We start from the raw sequence: 20,513 nt of genomic DNA on the forward strand, positions 1-20,513 counted from the left end.
ATTTACTATAGCAGTTACAGGGACCATACTAGGTTTAGCTTCATTATCAGGTTTAATTCCCGCTATCATTCTTGGTTGCATGTATAACAATACAACTTCACTTGCTACAATACAGACAAATAGATTATATTTAATTATTTCACTCAAGGGCAGACCTATATATATGTTTTTATATAGGGGGTTGGATGACCGATTGTGTTTAACATGTGTGCTTTAGAACATAAGGTCTGCCATTGAATTAAGTGTTATGGTTTCCTGCTAAAATAAAATTTGAACTATAGAAGACTTTTACTCCTTTTGTACCAGCCTTCCTTCCTATAATGTTGATCTTGGATTCTAAAGGTATCATCCTCGGGGTGAAAGAATTATTGAGGAAGCGAGGATAAAGACAATTCTGGACCAACTAAAAAAAGGCTAATTTTTACTTCAATACATTTTGACTTTGACCCCGTTGACCAACAAAAACTTACGCATAAAGAGCAGTTTTAAATCACAGATATTTAGGAATTTTTTGTCCCCGACCTTCTTCCATGTTCAACCCTTGTTGAGTATTATAGAAATTGCTAGTGGTAAAGAATATAAGAGATCTACCTGGTTTACAAGTATTGCTGGTGGTGTCCATCTTTAAACCAACAGGACAGACACATTTATAACCACTATCACTAGATGGTGACAATAAACACAGATGACTACACATTTTCTCAGCACATGGATTACTAGCTGTAGATAAAAAAAAAAAATACATGGATTACTAGTTGTAGATAAAAACATAAATACATAGATTATTAGTTGTAGATAAATAATAAACACATGGATTACTAACTGTAGATAAATAAAAAACACAAAGATTACTAGTTGTAGATAAAAACATAAACACATGAATTACTAGCTGTAGATAAAAACATAAACACATTGATTACTAGCCTTAGATACAAACATAAACACATGAATTACTAGCTGTAGATAAAAACATAAACACATTGATTACTAGCCTTAGATACAAACATAAACACATGAATTACTAGCTGTAAATAAAAACATAAACACATTGATTACTAGCCTTAGATAAAAACATAAACACATGGATTACTAGCTATAAATAAAAACAAAAACACATGGATTACTAGCTGTAGATAAAATAACAAACACATTGATTATTAACTGATTGGATAAGATAAAATAATAAACACATCTGAATGACAATAAATAGGGAGGGTCTTATATACTGTTACAAATAGCCACACCCCAATATAACGTTCATCACCGGAAGGTGAACATTGGATTCAACTCTTCAAGATTTTGAGATCATCATAATTTCGAGAAATTCCCAAAGACAATAAATAGTAAAGCAACACTTTTTTGAGTATAGAATATGCTACAAATTATAAACTACAGAGCAAAAATTTTCTAGGATTTAGTATTCCTATAAACGAGCATATATCGCAATATCTATCCTTGGCACGAAACCACCATCTTAACACTTTGGTCTGTTGTTGCTCAGATACCGATTGGTGGTATCCCCCATAAGACAGACAGACAATCTATACTATGTACTGTATCCCATGACATTTACCATACTTCAGGATCACTTCAAGATTACAAAAGCATGCTATAGTTACCTTTTGGCTGGCGAACAGTATGATAAGCTACAATACCAAGTGGGCGAGCTATACTAGACGCCATTACAGTTCTCTCTGTACAGTTAAATTTATTACATCTTGATATACGATTAGCTGCTCTGTCTGTCCAATATATTCTATCTTCAAATATAGTCAATGCATGGGGATGTCTCAAAAACTGCAATAAATAATAGTTTTATTTGTAAATAAACATATATAGATGTTGTGTATAATATATTAGCTTGCGCATTCAAAAAATCTCCTTCCAGTCTGAATTTAATCAGTCAACTTTTGTTCAACACTGAAGAACAATAATGTGAAATGAAATGGGGTTTCATGTCCTACTTTTCAACACCGGTTGAGCTAATGAAGACGGACATACGCCATGCAGTTTGCTATAGGAGAAATTTTCTCAATATTTTGAATTCCTTCCAACTACTGTCAAGGGTTCTTATATGTGTTCAAGGGACCTGGGTTTTCTGCACTAGGTGAACAACAAGACGCTTGCCAGGCCTCCTAGTTAGGAAGCGAGCCCTGATACAATGTGCAAATTTAAAATCAAGTATGAATTGATGAAATCTACAAGATGAGCTGATAATTACTCAAGTGGTTTTTTTTTAATCACACATCAATTTTAATACAATCTTACATGATCATTTGAAAACATTCTCTGTCTACCACTGCCATCATAGTTACAATAATCTATGAAATCAAGACGGGCATCAGCAAAATAAATCCTCTTGTTTGGATAATCTAAGGTCAAGGCATTAGGCCAGTAAATCTTCTCAGTTATAATGGGTGTTCTATCTGATCCATCTAAACCAACTCTTTCAATCTTAGGATTCTGTCCCCAATCCGACCAAAATAAGAAGCGTGACCTAAAATATTAAAATTTATATGGAGTTGGAAAATAATTACGTACATTTTCCTTAGACAAATATCAATAATAATCTTAAATATTTATTCAGAGTGAATAATTATATTTCTATATACATGAAATGGAATTAAAGTTCAACTATTCTGCTCCAACCGGGCTAATGAAAACGGGCATATGCCATGAAGAAAATTTTGCCCGTACAACAGAGCTACAGTCTACTCTTATTTCAAATTCCAACTGTCAAAGGTTCTTTAACGTGCACGCCAACATTACAGCTTTCATCTCATCTAAACGACGAGACGCTGTTCCTTGCCAATCCATCCATCCTGCATAACTGATATGGGGGAACCACAGTGGAAAATCCATGGGAGCTTTCTCAGTCAATACCATGATCGAAACTCAGGATTTGACAAAGTCTAGACAGTAACAAAATTATCAAAACGAAACATAATATCTTCACTATTTGTCATGTATTTATAATCAAAGTTATTTGCAAAGGAAGTTTTTCACTTGAAATAAAATCTAAAATGGTGTAACCTACCCATCTCTAGGATCTACTTCAACACCACGTGGGTTAGTAATATTGGTACTGATCAACACCACTCTATTATCACCATTAAGATTAGCTACTTCTACAGTTTCCATACGATAATCAGTCCAATATATATTACCAGCAATCCAATCTACAGCTATATCCTCTATAACATCTACTCCGGTTGATATTACCTAATTTAAAAAGAAAGGACAAAAGAATTGTACTGCTTCCATAGGGATATGATCACACATGCCCTAAAGTCACTAATAAGCTTTCTTTCTAGAAGAAATTAGCTATAAGAAGACTTAAAAGATTTTTCGCTTAAATTTGAGAACATATTATTTTTGAGAACATACTATTATAGCCAGAAGAAGACTTTAAAAAACTGCTTAAATTCAATTACAATTTGAGAACATAGCATTTTAGACCTCAGAAGAAATAACAAATGTTGTTTAAATTCAATTACATTTTAAGAACATACAGTTTTAGACAACAGAAAACTTAAATATATATTTATATATACCATTCTCTAAAATACTCTAATGGTAATTAAATGATCATAGAAATGGAACTCAAGAAACAGATTTCTTACCTCAGTAACATTAGTACCATTGTATGTAGCTCTAAATATTTTCTTTAATCCAGTATCTGAGTAGAAGATGCTACCAGATGAGACCTCTATATCTATAGCTGAGAGTGATTTCTGATTGACCAGTGGTAGCTGACGATAGATCCAAGCTTCTATACTAGATCTTATTACAGTCGTTCTGGCAGCAACCAACAAAAATATCTGGGAAGTATCTGAAAAACAGATAGAATGACGATCCTATAGTCGTTAATTTTCAGAACAATGAGGAGCTTCGTTGGCTCACTAACAAGAAGATCAAAGGTTGGATACTGGTGCTAGCCTTTAAAGTTCACTTGGATTTTACAGAGTGATTTCCCCCTTGTCAGTGGTGTAGGACAGAGGGCCTGGCAAAGGAACAGTGTCTAGTCGTTTGATATTTACCAAAAAATCGAAGTCCATGTCCGCAACAACATTGCTACAATGTTCTAAGACGAAGAATAAGGTACACTCAGTGATCAATTGTATGATATAAGTATATGGGGATATTTCTGGTAGCTACCAGAAACTGTTCCTAGATATATCGCAGGTTTTGGTATACAAGTCTAGGTACATTTATAGATAAACCAAGCTAAGCTCAAAATTGGATAAGATGCTCTAACTTGTAGAATACACAATTGTTTAAAATTAAGCTATCCGCAGTTATGGTATACCAGTCATGGATAAACTATCATGGATAAACTATCATGGATAAACTATTAAACTATCATGGATAATTAAACTATCATGCATAAACTATCTAGTTGTCTATGCTTGGTTCAAAATTGGATAAGGTACCCAAACTCGTACATCAACAAACTGTCTTAAAATAATCCAAATAAATCATTAAAGCAGCATTAACTTCATTTAATTTTCATCCACAATAATCAAGCACAAAAGTCAAATAAAATACTTACTTCTACTGGCTTGACAAGTTCTTTTATCGGGTAATAAAGTATAGCCATCATCACACTGACATTTAAACGAACCTTTTGTATTAATACATGTCTGACTACATATACCTGGTGGATCACATTCATTTTTATCTACAAACAAAAAACACGTAAAAATTATCAATAATACGTTTCTAATGAATTAAATTTTCACAGACAGTGTATTAATGTGTTTCAAACATCCAACATCATTCTAATCAACCTTACTTTCATTGTTATGTCCCTTTTGTTCATACTACAGTAATGTCTAACAACTTTGTATTGACCAGACAGTATGTCGCATGTGGCCACTGAACAGAGAGAGAAAAATGGAGTTAAACGACCACTCGACAGAAACTAGATCATTTCCGTACTAATAAATGGCAAAATTTGTTTTCAATAATTTGCATGTGTGTAGGGGTCTTTAGCAGTGGGAGGAATCCAGATGGCCCGGAGAAAAACACCAGAGGTAAGGCAGGTGATGGTACTTCTGGGTCAAGTGTGGGATTAAAACCATGCCATTTGACTCAATGACAGACATTACGATCTAAAGTGCACACATTGACCATTCAGCCAACTAACCTCTCACTACAGTAAGGTCTAACAAATTATTTTAAGAAGAGAAGTTCATATTATATTGACCTGGCAGTACTTTACACTTATTCATTGAACAGATGCTTTGGCTAGGGCAAGCTCCATTAAGAATAAACATCCAGCCATATATGCCAATGGACAAAGAGCCCAAATTAATACCTTGAATGTAAAAATAAAAATATCGCGATTTTGAAATAAATACATTATCTTAAAATCTTAAATTGACAAACCTTCACAGACTTTGGTTCCATTAAGTTCTTGACCTTCAGGACAAACACATTCAGCACCTCTTGGAGTCTGTACACACTTATGACTACATCCTCCATTATCCAATCGGCAACTTTCGGAATCTGTAGCAGAAATCAGTTCATTTAACTACTTTAAGGGTGCTTATCATTTATTGTAAGAATTCGAAATATTAAAACAGAGAAAATTATAAACCACATAAACTTCTAAACGTACAAAAATCTCTAAACAGGCATACCGGTATGCCATACCATGTGCTATGAGGGGAATTTTACCCGGCAGAGGTACTATGGTCTACTCTTATATCGAATTCCAACTGCCAAGGGATCTTTTACGTGCACGCCAATGTATACCCGTCCTCATCCAACTGCCAAGGGATCTTTTACATGCATGTCAATGTATACCAGTCCTCGGTTTTTCGTCCCATCCAAATGACTAGAAAGCTGTCCTTGTATGGCCTTAAGTCCTGCACCACTGACAAGGGGAAACTGTGCCTGAAAATCCCAATGAATTTTCTCAGCCAGTGCAGGGATCGAACACACGACCTCCAGACTAGTGAGCCAGCGCCTTACCCACTTAGCCACCGTGGGTCCCTCTAAAATAAGAAGCCTAGAAATATGTATACAGGATGTATACAGAAAGCTGTGTGAACTTTCATGTGAAATGAAGGGATGTGCCATACGACCTGAAGTTTAGAGAAATAAAATGGAGTTTTTAAAGTCTTACTTTCCTGACACAACCAAGGATTAAAGAAGGGGGGCTGCCAACTCTTAACACAGTTTTTGGTCCCATTTGAATGACTAGATACTTTTAATTGACAGATTTCACATCCTACTCCACTGAAATGTCTCGGATAATACGTTTGGTAAGGGAGCCAACTGACTCACATTTACAGTACAACTGAATTAAAATAATTTGATTCTCTACTTACTACAGACTGGGCTTTCATCATGGCCTTCAGGACAGTCTAGTGAACCATCACAAACCATTGTTATATTGATACACTTTCTACTACCTGGACATTCCCACTGACCAGCTGGACATTTAAAGGGTGGTGGAGCTGAAGACAGAATAATTAAGTCATAATTTATTAAACGATTGTAATTAGCAATACACAAAGATCGGGAAGGGTCATGCTGTGTTCTTATGAATATCTGGTTGCGCAGGTGATTAATGGTAGAAATAAAGCTCAAACAGAAACAGTTTTGTCGGAATTCAATATATTTTGAGAAGTAGTGGGTCTTGACGAAACCAGATAGAACCAACTGACATTTAAATTCTCATTTTGATACTGACAATTCAATTCTTATAGCAATTTCAATGGTATGGTGCATGTTTCCCTACTCTGCTTAGATTTGCAGTTTTCTGTGTATCTTTTACATATACTCAAAGAGCATTGCTAGTGTTTTCACAAGATGTTTGTCAGGGATGGAATAGTCTGCTTATTATCTATTATTGATAATAATGTTTTAAACAATACATTTACTAACCACAGGTTAAACTCTGTGCTTCATCTGAATTATCTCCACAATCATCATCACCATCACAAACCCAACCAGGAAATACACATCGTCCATTATCACATCTAAACCTACCAGCATGACATGTTGGTGTTGCTACAAAATACAACAACAATACAATATTATCACATCTAAACCTCCCAACATGACAAACTACAACAGCAATACAATATTATGACAAGAATGCAAAAATATCTTGATTATCACCCCTAACTGTCGGTACAAAACACCATGATAACAATACAACAACATTACAATATTACGAAACCTAAGCCACCCAGCTTAATAAACTGTTGAACCAACCAGGCTATGAAGACTTGTCTTCTGTAGATGTGTTGTGATTATTTTAATGTGTTCAATTATTCAAACAGTATAAAATTATTACTTACCACAGCTTGAAGGTTCATCTGTTCCATCCTCGCAATCTTCTTGTCCATCACATTTCCATTTTTCAGGTATACATCCACCTACTTCACATTTAAACTCATTGTCATGACAACCATCTGGTGCTCGTGTTGCTGAAAAATAAAAAATATTGAAGTGGAGGATAATCGGTAAGATCTAGTAGTTGAAATGCTGTTTAACCTTTCATGTAAATCCTTCCTATCAAGCATGTGTGTCATTCAGTCCCAAAAGATTTCTGTTACCAAACCAAAACATTTCTGTAACCCAGCTAAAACATTTTTGTAACCCAGCCAAAACATTTCTGTAACCCAGTTCCAAACATGTCTTGTCACCCAGCCCAAAACATTTAGGTCACCCAGCCCAAAACATTTAGGTCACCAAGCCCTCCAAGCCCAAAACATTTCTGTCACCCAGCTCAAAACAAACAAAACTCAGAAACATAGAGCAAACTAGAGTAGTCTTGAATGTGGAAAAAAGGGGGAAGGATTAAAGTCCACGATATATGCATAAGATCCAGAGGCAAAAAAAAAAAAAAAAAATTAATTGTGGTGTTTAAGCTTTTTTAGCAATAAATATAATTATTGGTTTGCTGCTTTGTAACTCTACTCACCACAATCCTCTTCATCACTGGCATCCGTACAATCATTGACGCCATCACAATGATATTTATTAGAGATACATTGACGTACACCTTTACATGTCCATCTTCTTCCGGTGCAGTTTAATGGGGGACATTTATATTCATCGCTCTGATCAAAACAATCCATGCCGCCATTACACACTAGATGTTCCGGTATGCATCTCTTATTGTCACATTGGAAATATTCAGGAGGACACGAATGGTCAGCTGTAATAAATTGGTTAAAACATATAAAACAGTTTATCAATTCTGAAAACTTGTAATGAAGTGAAATGAAAGGAAATGGGTTTAAATGCCCAGCTTTTCTTAACCAACTGGAATAATAAAGACATATATATACCATACAGTGTTCTATAAGGTCAATTTTGAATTTCAACTGTCTGGCGTGGTTCTCCCTTGTCAGTGATGCAGGATGGAGGGCCTGACAAGGACAGCTGTCTAGTCGTTCGGATAGGACGAAAAACCGAGGTCCTGTGTACACATTGGCGTGCTCGTAAAATATCCTTTGACAGTTGGAATTCGATATAAGAGTAGGCCGTAGTGCCGCTGTCTGGGCATAATTTCCCTCATAGCACACTATGGCGTATGCCCGTCTTCATTAGCCCAGTTCGGAGCAGAATAGTAGGACGTTAAACACCATTTCATTTCATTTCATTTTGAATTTCAACTGTCAAAGGTTATTTTTACGTGCGTGGCAAAATGTCCACGAACCTCAGTTTTTTTCGCAACATCTGAACCACTAGATGCTCATCCATCCAAGCTCCCCTCCCCCACCCCCTCGCACGTTTTCTCCAGGTACTCCATTTATTTCCCACTGCTAACGACCCATATATGCAATAAAACGATGCTTTGTGTTAGTTCCAAAATGACCTAGTTTGTGTTGAGTGAACGTTAAACCCCATTTTTTTCTCACTCTCGTCATGACATTTGGTATTTCTCGGCAACTAGGCTGATCATTACATTTGAAATGTAGTAACATACTTAACAAGTAACAGAAAATGTTAAGCATTATTTCTCTATTTCTTAATGTACTGGTATTTATAAAGAAACCATGGACTCAAATAATGTAATTTATATACTTACCACAGAAATCGCCTTCATCTGAACTATCACCGCAATCATTATCAGTATCACATTTTAAGGTTTGCATTATACACAGCGAGTTATTACATCTGAACTCATCTGGTCTACATGTCTTCCCAGCTGTAATTCATATTAACAATAAGATAAGTTATACAGTTTAATATATATAATATTATAATAGTAACTCAACTATAAGGGGTTATTAGACTCAATTAGCATAAGATAAGTAATACAGTTCAATATATATATGAGGGGTTATTAGACTCAACTAGCATGAAGATACATAATACAGTGTGATATGTATATAACATAAGGGATTATTAACTAAACTGATGTTAAGATTAGTAATATAGTGCAATAATAGATATATGACATATATATAGAGATACTGAGGGCTGTATTAATAAACTAAACTGATATTAGGATAAGTATGGCAATAATAATATATATATATATATATATATATATATATAGAGAGAGAGAGAGAGAGAGAGAGAGAGAGAGAGAGAGTAACAGTGCATTAATACTTATATAACATATTATATATAGAGATACTGGGAGTTATTAAACTAAACCAATGTTAGGATAAGTAATTATAACATATTAATATGTATATATATATATATATCCTAACATCGGTTTAGTTTAATAACTCCCAGTATCTCTATATAATATATTACATGTATTATATATATATAAGTGGTTATTAAACTAAACTGATAGATGATACTGTTCATAAGTAATATAGTGCAATAATAGATACATAACAATTTATATATAGAGATACAGGGACTTACTAAACTAAACTGATGCTTATATAATAATATTTTATGTAAGAGACACAGGGAATTAGGCTAAGTTATGTAGTGCAATTCTGCTTACATTTTATATAATATCATACTATATAGAGATACAGGGAGTTACGAAACTAAACTGATGCTTATATAATATATATTATATAGAGAGATACAGGGAGTTACAAAATAAATTGATGTTAGGCTAAGTAATGTAGTGCAATACTGCTAATATTTTATACAATATCATACTATATATAGAGATACAGACTATATATAGAGATACAGAAATGAAATGAAATGAAATGGGGTTTAACGTCCTACTGTTCTGCTCCTAGACTGGGCTAATGAAGACGGGCATACACCATACAGTGTGCTATGAGGGAAATTTTGGCCGGGCAGCGGCACTATCGCCTACTCTTATATCAAATTCCAACTGCCAAGGGATCTTTTATGTGCATTCCAATGTATACACAGGACCTCGGTTTTTCATCTCATCCGAAGGACTAGACAGCTGTCCTTGTTTTTTTACTATCCTGGTATGCAATTGTTAGTCTTAAGGGTTTATATAAAAAGCAGTATAAAAAACCTATATGCTGACTGTGTTATAATATATATCAAAATCAAAGCATTTTTCGCATAACGTCATATCTACTTTTCCCCATAAGTATGATAAAACAAACTAAGATGAAAAGAATAAGATAATACGAAAAATGTCATAAAAATATCCAATAAATCTTTCAAATTCTTTCATTCTATTTGCTTTAATACTTTTGCACAGCCATAAATTATTCATATATGTAATAAAATGAAATCATTTCAAATCCGCAGTGTGCTGACATTTTTTCACACTTCATCAACTTGTGACTTGTTTTGCACATCCCTTAAAGAAAACGTTATTTTGGCTGCCAACTGAATCAAGATTTATTGTTTTCAAACACTGTATTTGAGAAATGTTGAGCTAAGTTTCAGCTTTTAAATGGTCATAATATAATATAGTTTTGAGTTTTTAATCTACGCAAAAACTGGGCGTGGTTTGTTTTTATACTTTATCACTACGTAACAGGGGGGGTTTGGATGGTTGAATGGTTAGCGTGCGCGCGCTGTATCATAAAGTCTGTCATTGAGTCGACTGGCGTGGTTTCGAATCCCCGGTTGTACGTGGCAAGGAGGAGGGTCGCCTGTCCAACCTCGTGGGTTTTCTCCGGGTCCTCTGGTTTCCTCCCACTACTAAAGACCCCTACGCGCAAGCGAATTATATAAATAAAATTAAACCATATGTTAGTCCCGAAATGACCTAGTTTGTGTCAAGTGGACGTTAAACCCCATTTCTCTCTCTCTCTCTCACTACGTAACAGTAACATTAAAATGTTATCAGGGTAACCCGTGATTACAGTAAATACTTACGGCAGTCTTTCTCATCAGACATGTCTCCACAATCATTGTCTCCATCACAGAGCCACACCTTGCTAACACAGCGTCCATTATCACATTGGAACTTGTTGGCAGCACATGTGAGATCTATAAAAATATAAGTATCGATGTAACAATAATTACGGTACCATCATACAGAACAAAGGCCCATAAATATACAATCGATCAAACAGAACAAAGGCCCATAAATACAGTACAATCAATCAAACAGAACAAAGACCTATAAATACAGTACAATCGATCAAACAAACATAGGCCCATAAATACAGTACTATCAATCAAACAAAGGCCCACAAGTACACTGTCATCGACCCTACAGAATAAAAGCCCGTAAATACAGTACCATCTATCATACAGAATAAAAGCACACAAACATGATATGACAAATTATTAATTTATCCTGTTGTTTTCTTGGTAAATATTGACCTGGTTATGAATCGTGATACAAATCACATTGTAGCAACCGAATCGCAATACGTATCGTATCATGACTGCAGTGGCAATACCCAGCACTATTAGAAATCCTGTCCAGTTTGATGGTGACCTATCTGTTTACATTGTAGAAAATTATCGAAGATTTGTAGTCAACAAATCAGACAAATTAAAAATCATTACAATTTAAGTACTGACAAAAAATCCAAAGTGTAAACCCGGCATAAGATTATACATTTAAGCCTGACCAGTAACACCATTTATAAGCATGCCCTTTAGAACAATATTCAAATTTGTTAAACTATTTCAAAATATGCATGTAAGTTGTACCTGTGGGACAATCCTTCTCATCTGAATTGTCCAGACAATCATTGTCTTTATCACACTGGTAGGACTGGGGTATACATCGTCCATTATCACATCTAAATAATCCAGCTTTACAAGAATTAGGATTAGGTTCATCTGGATTTGGTTCACATGACCTCTGATCTTCCTTCAGCTTCATACCATACGGACACCCACAATGGCGTCCTATCCTCAGTAAGCTACCAGCAACCGGAACTGGGAAGCAGAAATGGGAGCAGTCCCCATTACGCCTGGTACAAGGATTTTGAGCTGAAATGGGTAGAATGGATATAAGATACACAAATACAACAAAATCATTAAAGAGATACAGTGAGTACAATTTCATTTCAATCATTTGTTTGCATGTGGGGGTCTTTATAGCAATGGGAGGAAACCCACGAGGTTAAGCAGGTGACTGTACATGTCACATACAAGCATAGGATTGAAACCATGCCATGTATCGTAACGCATCGTACGACAGTGGGAACCAAGCATTATATAGCTCAGGATTGCCAACAAAGTCTAAGACCTACTTACAAGACATTGGTTGTAAATCTTTATCAAATATTTTTATTCCCATCATTTTTCCAACTCCTGATCGAAGTTTTGTTTGCTTGCCCCCATTTTTATTGATTTTCAAGATGGCTTCCATTCTCCAGTCCGTAAAATATATGTCGTCTGAAAGAACACAAACATTTACTTAATTCACTAAATGGGAAGTGATATCGGGTGGTTTATAAAAGATGAAACATATCGTCCATAGAGCTTGATACTTGTTGCGCTTTATAATAATTTACATTCAAAAGACAAAAAAAAATGATGTACATTTAAACATGAACTTGTATGACAAGTGGTATCAGGTGTTATAAAAACATTAAGCATTTATTGCCTTGTGTATGAGACACACCACTTCTTATCTATAAGTTATAAACAATAACAACACAAAGACAATAATTAATAAACAAGACAGTTTTTCAAGAAATTGAATCAATTCAAGGGTCTTCCCATTAAAGGCAACTGCGGTATATTATTTTACTGTAAATATGTCTGGGGCCTGTTTCACAAAATTTTAACTAAGATAAAATTCAAATTTTTGTAATTGAATTGGATGATATTAGATTGACGTTAGTGCTTAGCCAATCAAAATTGAAGTATCTACTAAAATGTGGATTCAATTTTTAGTTAAGATTTCGAGAAACAGGTCCCTGTAGGATGAGAAAGGAATACAAACCTTTATAAAGAGCTATACCAAAGGGATGGGTTATAGCATGATTACCCAAAGTTTTTAAATTTTCTCCATCAAAATCAGTGCTCTGTATTCTATTAAACATAATTCACGTGCAAAACACATAAAATAGCAGAATAAAAAGAAAAATTAAAAGATAGAGATTAGAAGATATAGTAAAAAAACAAGTACTATTTGGGCCAGGGAACTGAGCATGACGTCAGAGTTATCACATTGTCAATCCAAGTTTGATGCCAATCATTAGGTTATTTTCGAAGAGCATCGCCTCCAGATAGAAGAATTCCAAGATGGGGAGGAGTTGTTCGTCCACAAACAAAGAACGCAACATTGAATAAATAACATCAAAACTGCTCTCAACATAACAAAAATTGTTCAAAATAGCAAATATTAAAAGGCATCAAAAAGGTATTATTTATATAAAAGATAACAAACGTACAAATACTGTTTGCATAAAACTAAAACTTAACAAAAGTTTTCTTTTCAAATAACACACTATTTATGGATAACAATTACTGTGGTTTATTTCACTGCGACGTTTCAACAAGATTTCACAAGTTTTCTTTTGCTTGTTTTGTCACATGGAGCTTAAAGAGACATTAGTGCTTTGGTGTTCTACCCCTGTCAGTTACTAAAAATGATGTGACTTCATTACTAGGGTGTTAATCTTAGATTGAATGCAAAGTCTATTTATAGTCTGTAGTAATTTTACATGGATAATTAAATTTTTGATAATAAGATAAAGATTAATCAAATCTGGTTGAAAGCGATAATGTCTCTTTAAATCGGCTTTATTTTTTCTTTCTTGGCAGAAAACCTTACCTATCAAAATATGCATCAACCCAGTACAGCCGATCTGCTTCAAAATCAATACACAATCCATTTGGCCAGCCTAGTTGATGTTCACGAATCTTGGTAACATTACTACCGTCACCATAAGCTCGGGCAATGTATGCATTCTGCATTGAATTTCTCAACCAATCCGAAAAGAAAATAATTCTATATAAAAATAAAAAAAGGAAAATTATTTCACCTACGCTCATTCGGAATTTTCGGTCTGTAAAAACCTTGATTGGAATTTCCTCTGTGCAGGTCACAAAAAATGATACCGCAGTCTATAACTTGAAGTAAACATATATACTCCCCAGAAGTCTTCTTCTATTACAGTAAGAGCCACGGTGGCTCAGTGAGTAAGACAGTGGCTCGGTGAGTAAGGTTCCATGTTCGATCATTGCGTTTGCCAAGAAAGTTCATCAGGATTTTCCAGCATGGTTTCCACCTTGTCATACTTTATAAGGAATTTGACTTACCCCTTGATAGGATTGACTAAGATAGATCTAGGATTGCCTAAATCAGTTACAATATCCCTCCTATCACCAGGCTGTTCAATCCGGACTACAGATACAGTACCACGAGCATAGTCAGTAAAATAGAGATTCTTTGATATCCAGTCAACAGACAGTCCTTCTACTGTTCGTATACTGTTAACAACAAGAGGCTTAGGTTCTGAAACAATAAAACAAGCTCTCTTAATAAATATTATGTGATAATGACTGAAGGTAATAAAGTTTAGTTTTTGCTTTAGTTTTTGTGCAGTGTGTAATATTCTTACCCAAACAGACTCGCTGGAACGAAATTCATTATTGGGGAGCTGCTGGCGTGTGCCAAAACTGGGGTTCCAGAGGCTTACTGGGGATTTTTTTTTAAACTATGGAGTAAATAGTTGAAAATGATTTGGAAGGGTTGTAGCACCTATCGCACCTATCCTCCCCTCCCAGGTTCTGACAGGCCTATAAAAGCATCATGGTTATATTGGTTGGGCTTCCTGCGACAGATATCAAACAATATCTCAGAGTATACCAAATTAAGGAGAAAGCCGAAATTATGTCATGAAGATATTGAAAAACACTAACTTTTGAAATCCTTTTTGAAATTTGGATGTTGATAATATAGAGCAGAGCAATATCTTAAAGATTCTGATACTACAGATTACACACTCAAAACAGGTAGCAAAGTTATTCATCTTACCTGAATCTTAAAGATTCTGATACTACAGATTACACACTCAAAACAAGTAGCAAAGTTATTCATCTTACCTGAATCTTAAAGATTCTGATACTACAGATTACACACTCAAAACAAGTAGCAAAGTTATTCATCTTACCTGAATCTTAAAGATTCTGATACTACAGATTACACAATCAAAACAAGTAGCAAAGTTATTCATCTTACCTGAATCTTAAAGATTCTGATACTACAGATTACACACTCAAAACAAGTAGCAAAGTTATTCATCTTACCTGAATCTTAAAGATTCTGATACTACAGATTACACACTCAAAACAAGTAGCAAAGTTATTCATCTTACCTGAATCTTAAAGATTCTGATACTGCAGATTACACAATCAAAACAGGTAGCAAAGTTATTCATCTTACCTGAATCTTAAAGATTCTGATACTACAGATTACACACTCAAAACAAGTAGCGAAGTTATTCATCTTACCTGAATCACCAAGTGTTCCTTGATAAATAACCAAGTTTCTCACATCAGAGAAATATATGGTTTCATTTTCAGCAATATAATCCACCGCTACATAGTTTCTTCCATTTCTGCCTCTACTTGGTCCGATTATAGGCTGAATGGCATCCACGGAGTAAGTCATGGATTGTTCCAGTGGAATACCCCGTACTGCATGCATTGAGGCAAAGAGGATAAATTTGTCTATTTCTGAAAGGTAAGAACAAACAATGCAGGTAAAGGGAACGACAATACAGTACTAATTTTTAAGAAGATCCAGTTGAAGTGATCTAAATACAATAAAAAATTTGTCCCGCCGCCCATTATTTGGAAATATGATACATTTTTTTGACACAAATGAAAGCCATATTTTAACATTTCTACATGTCACTAATCTATACTAATTGTTGTGACTGTCTGTCTGCTTGTCTGTTCAGGGTTGGCGGCTATACTACAGCTGTCACGAGGCTGAAATTTGATGTATAGGGTAACTTGGTCCGGGGAGTAACATAGGCCTGGTGGAAATAGACTACGACTTACGGTTTCAGAGGTATGCCACTTCCGGTTCATGGTGGTGTACTACCACATCCAGTTTCAGAGTTATGCTACATCCAGTTCATGGCTATACCCATGCTACGCAGGGTCAAACGCTAGTATTTTACTAAATATTTGTGAAAGTTGCAGAGTGTGCACATATAAAATACCATTGTAATTTATTTAAGTATGAATTACAAATGAATAATTTTCTGTCTTACTTGTACAGTTTTTTTGATCAGGTAGTAGTTGATAGCCAGCACTACACATACATCTATAACCTAATCCTGAATTATCTGTAGTATGTGATATAACACACATGTGCTGACACGGGTTATTATCACATGGATACCGTTCTACAAAATACAATACAAGGATTTTAACAAAATACAAATATTTTAACAAAATACAAATATTTTAACAAGTACAAAATGACAATTATTTTTGAAAAATACATAAAAAAATAGATACATAAAAAATACACTTTAAAAAAACCCAATAAAACATTTAACAGTATACATTCATAAATTCATCATCAACGTGTGGACATGCTGATAAATATTTTGAATCCATTAACTGTGTCTTGGTAGCTGAACACCCACCCCACCCACCCATCCAATACACACAAATTTTAATCAGACATAATTTGTATCGTCAAATGCAATTGAAATCGGGGTGGGGTTCAGTAGTTTAATGGCCGATCAACTAACTAAACTAACAAATTTGAAAACAGAAATGATTTGTTGCTCTTCTCAAAATCTTTTAATTCTAAAAATTGAAGTTTTGAAACTCTACTAAGTTCATAATACCTGAAAAATTAAAAATTAAGTTGGTTTGGACTAAATTCCCGGTTCATATTATTAGAGAATATAGCATACCTGGTACTGGTTGTTTTGATGGATGGAATACTTTAATACTTTTGAGTATATTTCCTGATGACTGATAAATTTGTTTCGCCTCGCCACCATATACACTGACACGTAGTGCGCCCATTTTGGTTGCATCTGTCCAGTATAGTTGATCTTCAAACATATTTAGTGCCAATCCACTCGGCACCTGAATACCACCAGAGATGATTGTACGCCTATAATACAAATAAAATTACAAGTTATCAGTACTTTTGAATTTCGGGTGGTTGGGTGAACAAATGGTTTAGATTATAGGTCTGACATTGAGTCAAGTGGTGTGGTTTCGATCCAACATTTATATATGACAAGGAGTAGGGTCCTCTGTTAAGTACCTTGTGGGTTTTCTCCCGGTCCTCTGGTTTCTTCCCACTGCTAAAGACCCCCATTAGAGCGCAATGCGGGGATCACGGTGGCTAAGTTGGTAAGGCGCTGGCTCGCTAGCCTGGAGGTCGGGTGTTCGATCCCTGCATTGGCCGAGAAAGTTCATCCCGATTTTCCGGCGTGGTTCTCCCTTGTCAGTGATGCAGGACGGAGGGGCTGACAAGGACAGCTGTCTAGTCGTTCGGATGGGACGAAAAACCGAGGTCCCGTGTACTCATTGGCGTGCACGTAAAAGATCCCTTGACAGTTGGAATTCGATATAAGAGTAGGCCGTAGTGCCGCTGTCCGGGCAAAATTTCCCTCATAGCACACTGTATGGCGTATGCCCGTCTTCATTAGCCCAGTTCGGAGCAAAACTGTAGGACGTTAAACCCCATTTCATTTCATTTCATTTCATTTCAGAGCGCAATGCATGTGTGCATTATTGAAATTAAATCATACCATAAGTTAGTCCTGAAATGACTTACTTTGTGTTGAGTGGACATGAAACCCATTTTTCTCTATCTGTCTTTGTATTTTTATTAATGATTGTCTTTCATGATTACTGTGTGGAAAACACCTTTACAGAGTTTAGACCAATTTTAGTATAATTCCTGACAAGAGCTATATGTCATTTTTCGATCGTGAAAATTCTTTGCAATTTGGACATTATAATCAGTGGTCGCCTATCCAACCTTGTGGGTTTTCTCTGGGTCCTCCCACTGCTAAAGATCCGTACGCGCAAGCAAATCATTGAAATAAAATTGAACCATGTTAGTCCCAAAATGACCTAGTTTGTGTCGAGTGGACATTAAACTATATTTCTCTCTCTCTCGCCAGTAGTATTGCTGCATATAAAAGATATTTTACTAATGCCTTACCTGTCCAAACCATTATAATCCACAGTGTCTATTTGATCCAGGTGGGAATCTATCCAGAACAATCTCTGTGTTGTTATATCTAAAGTTATACTTTGTGGCATCAATAGTTTGGTTAATTTTAAATCAAGTCTGTGGCTACCATCCATGAAAGCTCTCTCAATCTTCACTGAATTGGCCGTGGATTTTCTCCCAGCATCCACAAAAAATAAGTAACTAGATAAAACAAATCGAAATAAAATTAAACCTAATTATAGGAGACACTGTTTAAATATATATTTTATGATTTTAGTAACAGCATGTCATCCTATCGCTGATGCTTCGTACTGAACATATATTGTGGGGATATGGGACGGGGAATTCACATATCAAACATCCGCAACAAGTTTAAATATTCTACGAAGTATCTCAATTACTGACAAAAGTGTGAGTGATAGACGAGAAGATTAACTGCTGCTTAGCCAAAGCAGAAAATAGTCATTATCGAACTCAATCATTGCGAAGATCTACCGTACACCAAATTTGAACATCCTAGCTCAATTAGAAACAGAGTTATTGTGTCCCAAAAGTCTCTACCAATGAAATCGCTTATCTCTGCTGAGCCTTGGCAGAAGATGATAATCATCGAACTCAGTCAGGGGATTCACCAAATGAACAACCTTATCCCTTTTAATAATTACCTGCTTTCTTCGAAAGACAGGGGACAAAAAGTAGTCCGACAACAGTCATCGTAGTAATGGATAGAAAGGTTAAAATATGGATAACTTACCCGTGTATGGGATCCACAGCCATACAGTGTGGTGCTCGTATATTATCTGATATAATATTTCTTTGTAAGTTGTTTTTGAAGGCGAAAATATCGATTCTGATGGCGTCTTTATCTAGATAATACAGATTGTTACCAATCCAGTCGTAAGCGAGTGCTGAAGGTCGTGCTAGACCTTTTATAGGTAACTCTTGTTTTGCCGACCAATCGTTTATTGACGCTGTATAGATCTAAAATATTAAAATTTTATCTTCTGTTATTGTTTAGTCAAAGCAAAAAAAGGCTGAATGAAACCAATTATGAACAGGTAGCATTTTATAAGTTTGCATCCCGTAAAACAACATGGACATATTTGGATTGATAGAAACTTTTTGACCTTGTGCAATACCTGCACGTTGTATTATTTGACTTGTTTGTAAAGTCGTACGTGTCTCACGAATATTATTATTATTACGGTGGAATGAGAATCAGGTCAGGCAGAAACTGAGAAAGCTCTCCTCGTCCTCCTAGTCCTACTCTCGGGCCGTAGCAAATCCACGGTCAACACAGGTAAGAAATAAAATAAGAAACATCGTGAAAATTTGCAGGCACGTGTTGGACAATTACGACATTCAAACCTTTAACATTGGAGTGCCGTAAATTGGTCTGGGTGACCTATTTACGGCAAATAAACAAATATAAAGACCGTAGAATAATTGTAAAATGAATAGACCTAGGCCTACACATCTTCTAAGTATAAATAAATAAAATACCAATACATCTTACTTTAAACTAATTTGGGATGATAGGGTCTACTACGGCACACAAAAATAAATTATACCATGACAGACATGGTTTGCGTACGTCGGCTTTTACCATGGCTTTGCCGTTTAATTGCCGTGGTAAATTTCGAGCGCCGAGTTTGTGTACAGAGAAGGACGAAGGGGTTTAAATACGACTGGGCAGCTTTCTTCGATTTTTTCTTTGTGCTGGGCGGCAAAAAATAGTGCCGGGCGCAGGCTACAACTTTAAAAATGTGCCTGCAAAAAAGTTTTTTTAAAGCAAATGTGCCTGCGCATGCCATGCGCATGTGCGCGGAAATATCGATGCCTGCACATGGGTTATTAGTCGAAATATCATAATTTGCAAACTTAAACAACATATTTAGCTGTTTAAAGCCCCCCCACCACCCCCATTAATTATTCTAATTCAATATTGTTTTACAGTTAGATATCTGAAATTTTATAGTTTTCAAACGGTTTACCA

At 35.4% G+C, this 20,513-nt stretch overlaps 1 protein-coding gene across 1 annotated transcript in view; it reads right to left on the reverse strand.

Moving 5' to 3' along the window:
- Positions 1-1,089: 1,089 nt before the first annotated feature.
- LOC126832696 (low-density lipoprotein receptor-related protein 2) overlaps positions 1,090-20,513 on the reverse strand; it is a 52,287-nt gene continuing 32,863 nt past the window's right edge. Inside the window, exons 8-30 of the mRNA XM_050563563.2 lie at positions 19,272-19,498; positions 18,506-18,718; positions 17,235-17,440; positions 16,578-16,712; positions 15,808-16,032; positions 14,614-14,809; positions 14,126-14,302; positions 13,292-13,380; positions 12,598-12,738; positions 12,046-12,330; positions 11,257-11,370; positions 9,056-9,175; positions 7,943-8,179; positions 7,317-7,445; positions 6,898-7,023; positions 6,339-6,467; positions 5,392-5,511; positions 4,553-4,681; positions 3,624-3,832; positions 3,038-3,222; positions 2,269-2,497; positions 1,620-1,797; positions 1,090-1,127 (exon numbers count right to left, since the gene is read on the reverse strand). Of these exons, the coding sequence (XP_050419520.1) occupies positions 1,090-1,127; positions 1,620-1,797; positions 2,269-2,497; positions 3,038-3,222; positions 3,624-3,832; positions 4,553-4,681; positions 5,392-5,511; positions 6,339-6,467; positions 6,898-7,023; positions 7,317-7,445; positions 7,943-8,179; positions 9,056-9,175; positions 11,257-11,370; positions 12,046-12,330; positions 12,598-12,738; positions 13,292-13,380; positions 14,126-14,302; positions 14,614-14,809; positions 15,808-16,032; positions 16,578-16,712; positions 17,235-17,440; positions 18,506-18,718; positions 19,272-19,498 (3,837 nt within the window). The remainder of the gene's footprint in view (positions 1,128-1,619; positions 1,798-2,268; positions 2,498-3,037; positions 3,223-3,623; positions 3,833-4,552; positions 4,682-5,391; positions 5,512-6,338; positions 6,468-6,897; positions 7,024-7,316; positions 7,446-7,942; positions 8,180-9,055; positions 9,176-11,256; positions 11,371-12,045; positions 12,331-12,597; positions 12,739-13,291; positions 13,381-14,125; positions 14,303-14,613; positions 14,810-15,807; positions 16,033-16,577; positions 16,713-17,234; positions 17,441-18,505; positions 18,719-19,271; positions 19,499-20,513) is intronic.

This window comes from Patella vulgata, chromosome 9, assembly GCF_932274485.2.
Source record: "Patella vulgata chromosome 9, xgPatVulg1.2, whole genome shotgun sequence".
NCBI classification, from domain to species: domain Eukaryota; kingdom Metazoa; phylum Mollusca; class Gastropoda; family Patellidae; genus Patella; species Patella vulgata.